At 33.8% G+C, this 9,506-nt stretch overlaps 2 protein-coding genes across 2 annotated transcripts; one reads left to right on the top strand and one right to left on the bottom strand.

Annotated features, from left to right (window-relative positions):
• The first annotated feature begins 1,405 nt into the window (after nucleotides 1-1,405).
• LOC133778484 (mitogen-activated protein kinase homolog MMK2-like) lies at nucleotides 1,406-5,725 on the top strand. Its single transcript, XM_062218430.1, has 6 exons — nucleotides 1,406-1,904; nucleotides 2,924-3,053; nucleotides 3,499-3,636; nucleotides 4,179-4,511; nucleotides 4,845-5,028; nucleotides 5,134-5,725. The coding sequence occupies exons 1-6, from the start codon at nucleotides 1,732-1,734 to the stop codon at nucleotides 5,304-5,306; spliced, it is 1,131 nt and encodes a 376-aa protein (XP_062074414.1). The 5' UTR covers nucleotides 1,406-1,731; the 3' UTR covers nucleotides 5,307-5,725.
• A 196-nt stretch (nucleotides 5,726-5,921) lies between these two features.
• LOC133778483 (probable polygalacturonase) lies at nucleotides 5,922-8,003 on the bottom strand. Its single transcript, XM_062218429.1, has 4 exons — nucleotides 7,467-8,003; nucleotides 7,130-7,250; nucleotides 6,785-7,030; nucleotides 5,922-6,698 (listed from the first exon to the last, which is right to left on the bottom strand). Exons 1-4 carry the CDS (start codon nucleotides 7,830-7,832, stop codon nucleotides 5,995-5,997), a joined length of 1,437 nt encoding a protein of 478 aa, XP_062074413.1. The 5' UTR covers nucleotides 7,833-8,003; the 3' UTR covers nucleotides 5,922-5,994.
• Between the last annotated feature and the right edge of the window lie 1,503 nt (nucleotides 8,004-9,506).

The following is a 9,506-nucleotide window of genomic DNA, read 5'->3' as shown; positions in this document are numbered from 1 at the left end:
TATGTTAATAGAGATCTATAATATTATTAATTGATTTCGCGTAAACGTGTGAGATTCGTATCCACATAATTATGATACAATACGATTAAGGTAAATATTAATACAACACGATTATTAAATGTGTCAAAAACACGAACACAATACGATTATTAAACGGGTCAGCACGATACAACACGACACGATAACACGATTGTAACACGACTAATGTGTCATGACACAATTAATCATAACTATATGAAAAAAATCGTAAAACCTATGATAATTATTCGTGTTATCGTGTTGATATGATTATGATATGACACGATTATTAAACGGGTCAATATGATTATGACAAGGCACGATTAAGGTAAATACAAACACAATACGATTATTAAACGTGTCATCAATTCAAACACGATTATTAAACGTGTCACCCAAATACATTTATTTTCGTGTCGTGTCGTGACCCAAATTACCACCCTAATTTTATTCCACACCCAAATATATGTAATCATTGCCATTTTTTTTACCGTAAATTATTAATTGTTTTTGGTTAGTTTTAATTTAGAGTAGTATAGCTACCATAAAAATATTTGAGTTTCTACTACTTCTCTTATTTTATTTTTTTTAAAAAAAAACTATTTGTGTAAATGAGTTTTGAATTATCTTGAAATCTGAAGTAATTAACATAGACATAAAATGTTAACACTCATTGATGTGAACACATATTTTTTTTAAATATTTATTTATATGATGTGGTCCTATTTAAATGAACATGTGTAATTAAAAAAAATTCAATACATCTCTAATATGCCCCAGAGAGAGAAATAATAAGTTAAAAACAAATTGTCAAGTATTGTTTTTATTAAAAAAAAAAGTCATTAGTCAATTTTTAATAAATGAAAATGGGACAATAATTTTGGTCAAAACTTGACGAATTATTTCTTTCACTATCCTCATTTTGTCATTAATTAAACTTCAAAATAAATTTATTTCAATCCTCAAAATTTTGATCAAAATAAGATTTGGTAATACTTTAATAAAAGCCTATGTTTTAGTATTAACTAACTCATATAGATGTTAATAATAAGGTAGTAAAAAATTATACTCTTTCCTATAAAAAAATATAATCTTTAGTTTAATATAAGCAATAAAGTTATGAATTTTTCTAATAATATATATTTTGAAGAAAAGTATTAATCTTGAACTCTTGATTAGAGTTTGTGAACGTTAACAAAAACAAAAAACATAGTAAATTAGTGTCCAAATGTCAGAAAACACTCTTTCTTCTAGCTTTAGCTTAAAAAGCTTGGTACGGACACGTGTCTCTAAAATTTGATTTGATGTAACGGTATTCCCAATACGAAGTCTAAGCTCCATTTAATAATAGTATTATTATTATTAAATAAATTTTTGAAAGAAAGAAAGAAAGAAAAGTCTGCTTCATTTCACGGATTTTGGAGGTGTTTTCAGATGAAAAAGGCTTTTGGTAAGAGAAGAAGGAAGAAGTCTCATGGCGTCCACAGCTTCTTCTTCTTCTTCACACGAAACCCATTAATGATTATCTTCAACTAGTCTCTATTACTTACCATGGTCTGCTGCCAAAGCACTACACCCAACTCTCAGCTAACTTTGAGTTCATCACAATAAGCCACGCCACACCCTTTTCAAACCCCTATACACCAACGTTTCTCAAACCCCAAAACACCTTAAAAAACGCCCATTCATTTTGTTGGGGCTCTTTCTTTCGCCATGGCTGCCAAAGAGTCGAGCTCTGCTTCTTCAAATGATACTAAAATCAAAGGCGTGCTCACTCATGGTGGTCGATACGTTCAGTATAATGTGTATGGCAACTTGTTTGAGGTCTCAAGCAAGTACGTTCCTCCTATTCGTCCTATCGGTAGAGGAGCTTATGGCATTGTTTGGTAAGTTTATTTCATCAAAAGTTAATATTTTTAACCTTTGTTCTTCCTTTCTTGGTTTGTGTATATTTCTCTGGGGTTACTTTCTTTTATTACCCTTGGTTCGAATCTTTTGTCAGTTGTACCTTAAGAAGTTAAGATTCAATTGAAGTTTTTGTTTGTTTGTTGGGTGTCAATGGTTTTATATCATAGTTGTAGTTTGTATTTGATTATTGTGGTAATGAAACTTTATATTATTTGTTATGATTGGGGTAACATTAATAAGATATTAAAGATGTCTCCTTTATCATAAAGTCTCTGTTTTGTGAAGTGTACAGTAATAAGATTTGATGCAAATACGAGTTGATATTTCTATAAGTTTTTTATTCAGCAAAACTTGCTACCATGTGGATTTTTCTTTTGTTTGATGGGTTTATACTTTCTAGACCGTGTGTTTTGTTGGATCATTTTGACAAATTACTTTTTGTACCATGCGTTTTCTAAAATTGTTCAAATAGGCCCCTAAACCTGATTTGGATGAACAAAAAATTAATATAATAACTCAGTTTTTAAGCAGAATGATTGTATTTTTATTCTGAGTTGTTAGTTTGATGAATTATTTGTGATTTTAGTTTAAAAAACTTTGATCAAAATCGAGTTTAGGGGTCTGTTTGAACTATTTTAGAAAACATTTGGTCCAATTAGTAATTTGTTAAAACACAGGGTCCAAACAGGTAATGAGGCGAAACATAGGATCTAAAAAAGGCATAAACCCTTATTTGATTGTTAGATATGAATTTTATAGTATGAATTAGTGGCTTTCTCTTTGTTTAGACTTTAAATTATGTATAATGCTGAGTTATTTTGCTCCTTGGGAAGTTGATGTATGCGGCTTCCTTCTAGGCTTTTGCTTATTATGTGCTCCTAAGGAGCTGCTTCAACTAAACTGGGGAAGATATGTTTTTTGTTTTCACTAACTTTTTCCCTTTTAATTTACTAATTTAATAAATAGAGTGGTGGTAACATGATTGGTTTCTTTTCAGTGCTGCTGTCAATTCAGACACACACGAGGAAGTTGCCATCAAGAAGATTGGTAATGCATTCGACAATAGAATAGATGCCAAAAGGACATTGAGAGAAATCAAGCTCCTTCGCCACATGGACCATGAAAATGTAAGGGTTGTTTAGACAACTTAGAGTAGCTTCTTATGCTCTTAGCCACTTTCTTAATTTACATGAATCAACTTTTATTATAATTGTTATTATTCTTTCCTCAAGGGAAATATCCTTGTTGATCTATTGCTGAGTTTACCATTTAATGAAACATCTTGTTTTAAGTATTTGAGCTAATCCAACTAAAAAATTGACAATGATAGAGTCACCGAAATACCTCATTATGTTTCCTTATCCTTTTTTTACTTTAATTTAACAAATTAAAGTCTTAGACAAATATAAATGCATATATATGGTTGACAACTGTGGCCTCTTTTTTCATGGTGTCAATAGGAACTCATTTTGATAATCATATTGCAGAACAAGTTTCATTGACATGGCTATTCTCATTTTATTTGCTTGTTGAATCTGCTGTACCTACTGATCATCTTATCCCATGCCGTAGGTTATTGCCGTTAAGGACATCATACGGCCACCAAAGAAGGAGACCTTCAATGATGTGTATATTGTTTATGAATTGATGGATACTGATCTTCATCAGATCATTCGCTCTGACCAACAACTAACTGATGATCACTGTCAGGTTAATGTCATTTAAGTTTATACCACACTCTGATTATTTATTGATGATTCTCAGCTAATCTGTTCTGCATTCTTCTTGCCTGTCATAATAACTAATCTGTAAGACTTTAGTTATGTTTGTGTCCACAACGTCAATTGATAGACCTCTTTTTTCTTTTTTGCATTGTATTATTTTAACTTCTTTCTTCCTTTCTTTCATTTCTCCTAAAAAAATGAGGCTTTGTGGGGCTCTTTGAACCTTTAACATGTCTAATAACAGCATTTCATCATTGCCTAGTTGATAGAGTTGCAATCCTGATTGCTTCCTGTTGGCCCCATTTCTCAGTAGTGCTCAGATACGAAGGGAATGGATGAGGATCCAAAGGATTTTATAAGATAATTTTCCTCTTCGAGTACTTTCTCTAGTGCCAAGAGTATATTACTACAAGTGTTCTATTCTATGTTCAAAATACTATTTTTTTTCTTTTCGAATCACATTTCAACATTTCTATGCCTTGAATTTCCTGTTGTGCATAACATTGACATTCTGTAAAACCCTCGCAGTACTTTCTGTATCAGCTGTTACGTGGACTGAAGTATGTTCACTCAGCCAATGTTTTGCACCGTGATCTTAAGCCCAGTAATTTGCTCCTAAATTCTAACTGTGACCTTAAAATTGGAGACTTTGGATTGGCAAGGACAACATCTGAGGCAGATTTCATGACCGAGTATGTTGTTACTCGTTGGTACCGAGCACCAGAGTTGCTCCTTAACTGCTCAGAGTACACAGCTGCTATTGATATATGGTCTGTCGGCTGCATCCTTGGTGAAATTATGACCAGAGAGCCTTTATTCCCTGGGAAAGATTATGTTCATCAGTTGAGACTTATCTTAGAGGTATTATTTTTGTGGAACTTTCAACAAGTTAGTACTTTAGTCCTGCTACTTGGTGTCTTCCTAGATTATGTGATAGATATATGATAAGGGTTATGCTATTGATAAATTATGGTGCTTTTTATGCCTGAGTCCAACCTCCTTTGTTCTTTGTATGAAGATGTCTTTTATGGTGTAAAGTTAAGAGCTTTCTTTGTTCTCAGACTCCTTTAATATATTATATCTTCTTGAATGCAATTTTCTTACAGTGAGAATCTGCTTGTTCTTTATATGAAGATGTATTTTCTAAAGTAAGATGATGTAATGACACCCTTCTGCTACTATTTTTGTGAAAAGTTAATAGGCTCACCTGATGATGCTAGCCTTGGATTTCTCCGAAGTGATAATGCCCGAAGATACATGAAACAATTTCCACAATGCCGGAAGCAACAATTTGCTGCTAAATTCCCCAACATGTCTCCTGGAGCCATGGATCTGCTCGAGAAAATGCTCGTCTTTGATCCCACTAAGCGCATTACTGGTATAACATTTCACATGTTCAGCATCATCAGTCTCAGATTAGTATCTTTAAGTTCACATTTGTTTTCATAATGCAACTAACTTCTTCTGATTTCTGCATTTGCAGTTGAAGAGGCACTTTGTCACCCATACTTGGCATCCCTTCACGATATTGGCGATGAACCTGTGTGCTCTAGGCCTTTCAGTTTTGATTTTGAGCATCCATCATGCAGTGAAGATCACATTAAAGAGCTCATCTGGAGGGAATCAGTGAAGTTCAACCCAGACCCTGCCTATTAAAAATTATCTTGCTTTGCTTAATGGTGTAGAATTATATGGTGAAAAACCTTGACCCTGTACATGGTATATTGTTCCTGGATGATAGGAATAGCTCTAGAGATTGTTTCTCTTAAATTGAAGTCAACTAAGAACTATAATGTGCAATGAGCTGAGCCGATTTAGTGTTGACTGAATATCAGCAATCTCCAATGGATGGTCAAATTTGGTTTTTAATTGGTTCTTGTATGAGGCTATGGGCTATTAAGGCTCCAAAACAGAGTTCAAAGTCAGGAACAGGAAATATTGCCAACTTCCAATGACATTATAACATAAAACTTTGGACTAATGATTGTGATGTTGCATTTCTCCTCACAAGGGTATTTGTTCTTTCAAAGATCAAATAAAACCAGTATATTAATATGAAAATATTCCTTTTTTTTTCTTTTTTATTATTATGTTATAAGATTTTACACTTGGTTTTTATGTTGATGTTTTGTATCTTTCTAGTTTTAAACTTCCCAACTCTATATTTGATGCTTTTCCATTGATGTGGTAGTGTAAACCAATGCTTTTCCTTAAACTACTATTGTGAAAACATTGTTTTGATGCTAAATGCCCTTTAAAACAAAAGCGAATAACATATAGTTTCTTTTATTATTATTTGCCTACTTTGTTTGTCCTTGCTTTTGAATGATATTGTCATAAAGCGCTAGGCCCTGAAAAAACACTTGTTGAGTTTAACATCATCAATAGGCAAGATGTCCTGTGGGAAATCACAAGCTGTTCTCTTCTCTGAGCCCTGGTCATTGAGTAGCTCACAGATCTTTGGAACTACACCACTTGAAATCCCACTAACGTCCGTACAATTCCATTGCAGTTTCTTTGCTTTCTTTGCCAGTCCAATTGTGACATTGGAGATGCATAGTCCAGTAAAAGGGTCTCCTGAGATTCCATCCAAGGAGCCTGCCATTGTCACATTCTCAGCAACCATGTCAAGGTAATTTATGTTGTCAATCACCGGTAGAGCATCAGGATCATAACCACCACTACTGTCATGAAGGCTATATTTCCCTGTCATCCAAAACACCCATCTCATGGTACTCATTCTCACCCTTCTTACATAGATATCCTTGACAAACCCTCCTCTTCCTCTGCCTGTTTTGATCCGAACTCCTGACTCTGAATTGATGGCGACAATGTCCTCCGCCCTCACATTCTGAATCCCACCAGACATCTCGCTCCCAAGACCGATCACAGCGCTGGTCGGAGATATGCAGGTGAGGCGTCTGATGATGAGGTGTTTGGTTGGCATACCAAAAGCAATGCCAGCTTTGTCCAAACCACTCTTGATTGCCACACAATCATCTCCAGAGACAATGTAACAATCCTCAATTCTGGTATTGGTGCAAGAGTCTATACAAAAAAACAATACACAGAATCCAAATTCAGTCAAGGAAAAAAAATGGTAAAGACTTTCCATTAGAGCAAATGATCCTTACCAGGATTGATACCATCAGTGTTTGGAGATGTTACAGGAGCAAGGATTGTGATGCCTTGAATAATAACATTGTTGCAATAAACAGGATGTATGTTCCAATTAGGAGAATCAATCAAAGTGATATTAGATATTTGAACATTCTCAGAAAACAAGAGTTCAATCAGGAATGGCCTCTCATGGTTTAGCTCTCCAGCACGGTACTTTTTCCACCATGATTCACCTTGACCATGAATAGTGCCATTGTCCCCTGATTATTGATATAAACATGTAGTAAGAAAAAAGGAAAAAGAAATAAGAAAAGGGTTATACCCTAAACTTCTTCTGTGATAAAAGATGGTAGTATTACCTGTAATTACAACATCAGTAAGATTGGTTCCAAAGATGAGACTACTGAATCTTCCACCTGTTGAATTGCCTCTTAATCCATATGATGGCAAAGGTGCAAGCAGTGGCCATTCATTCTCATCCTAACACAAATATCATCAAATCAGGTGCAATTATAAAGGGGTTTGGTGCATAATTTCTTTTCACAAACAATATGAAAAATAAACCAAGTTCAAAATAGACCCTTTTTAATGTTATGTTGCAAAAAACAATCTTTTGATAATTTTTCATCGAAAATGTTACTTTTGAAAATTGATAAAACTTGATAAGAAATGTTACATAAAATATAAGTTATGGACCTGAGAAGCGAGTAGAAGAGCATTTTTATCAAGGAAGAGAGTGAAGTGGCTGGTGAGATTGAAGGTTCCGGTCAACCACTTTCCAGGTGGGACATAGAGAAGGGACCCACCCTTCGACTCTGACGAGAAACGACTCAGATAGTTGATGGCAGACTGAAACGCCTTGGTGTTTGATGTCGTTCCATCCCCAACTCCTCCAAAACCAGCCAACGACACACTCTTGGATCTGCAACTAATGGCGGAGTATGAGTACTCAAACTCATTGCTCTTTCTTCTTGATTTTGATCGGCTTTCTACCAACACTACTCCATTAATTGTGCCCAACAAAACCAACAATACTACCGCTACTACTCCCACTACTTTCATTTCAACAAACCAAAAACAACATATAAAAAATGGGTTATAGTTATTTTGAGATGCAAATATATATATATTTGTATATGTATGTTTATATGAGTGCTTGGATAAGTTTGAGGCGTAAGTGGAGGTCTCTAGTGTTGCTTTTTAGTTATCGTAGGACATGGAGTGAAATCGAATGCACTCCAGCCATTCCTTACGAAGACACTCTATTTTAAAGAGCACCGCTCTTATTATTATTATTATTTTTTTATCTTTGTTGTCTTTTAACCATTTTAAAAATAAAATTAATATTTTAAATAAAAAACAAAAGTAATAAAACAATTATGATATTGTTTGAAGAATATTGAATAATAATACCAAATCTTTATTAATACAAGTGCACCAATTCAATTTTGGGCAATTTTTATTCATATACAATATATATAGATATATAAGAAAAAACTTAATCATAACATCATATACAAAACATATACCAAAAAAATATGTTATTCATTAATGCCATAAATCAAGGACGTACTATATATATGAATTGATATCAAATAAATTAAAAATATAAAATCAACTATATTAATTGAAAAATAGTTATAACCATTCAAAGATAGATGGGAAATATATTAACTTGAAATCTGGGAAAAATGGATTTGGAAGTTGTCGGGTTGACGAAACGTACGTTAATAAACAATATATATATATATTTATATATATAAATTTGTAATATACAGAGGCAAAAGCGTGACTATAAGAAAAATGAGTGTTTCAAAAAAATGCCGAGAAAAGTTGGCGCTATACATACATAGACAAAAGCATCACTACAAGAAAAATGACTTTTGCGAGCACATTTCGAAAAAGCGCCGGCAAAAGTGACTTTTCTCGACGTTGTTCATGAAACGTGCGGGCAAAAGTCTAAATAATTGTCGGCTTTTTTTTACGTCGATAAAAGTCAATTTTGCCAGTGCTTTTCCGTAATATGTCGGTAAAAGTCACTTTTCCCGGTGCTTTTCCGTAATGCGCTAGCAAAAGTCTTTACCTTTTGGCGATCAAACTTTTCTTTACTTTTGTCGGCATATGTGTTTAGACTTTTAGTGGCGCATTTCGCGAAAAGCGCATAGAAAAGTACTTAAATGCGCAGGGAAAAATACTTTCAGCGGTGCATTTCGTGAAATGCATCGGTAAAAGTGTCTGAAATTTTTTTAAACTCGATTTGTAATCATCACCGATCTTATCCTGATGTAGTAGTTTCTGACAACCTTGGCTAATTATGAGATATTTCATATCTAATTAACCGTTTGATTATGCCCGAAATGTTCCAAGATATACAATTTTACTAATAAAGATCGTTCAAGTTGACTGTTGATGGTTAAAGTTTTGCTATCGATGTGAATCATAGTCAATATCACCCCTGACATTAGTTTCTTGCAACCAAAGTACAAATTATGAGGTATTTCAGACCTAATCAATAATCTGATTGCTTGCATGATGTTCCAAGATTAACAATTTTACTAACCAATGCTATTCTTCTTGACTGTTAGTGATTAAAGTTCTGCTATCGGTATGAATCATAGTCGATCTCACCCTGGGTAGTAGTTTCTTGCAACCCTTGGCAATTATGGAGTATTTCAGATCTAATTAATGATCTGGTTATGGCTGATGTGACTCAAGATTAACAATTACATTAATAGA

Source organism: Humulus lupulus, chromosome 5 (genome assembly GCF_963169125.1).
Source record: "Humulus lupulus chromosome 5, drHumLupu1.1, whole genome shotgun sequence".
NCBI classification, from domain to species: Eukaryota; Viridiplantae; Streptophyta; class Magnoliopsida; order Rosales; family Cannabaceae; genus Humulus; species Humulus lupulus.
Note: the sequence above shows the minus strand (reverse complement) of the source record. Positions and strands in the feature narration are given on the sequence as shown.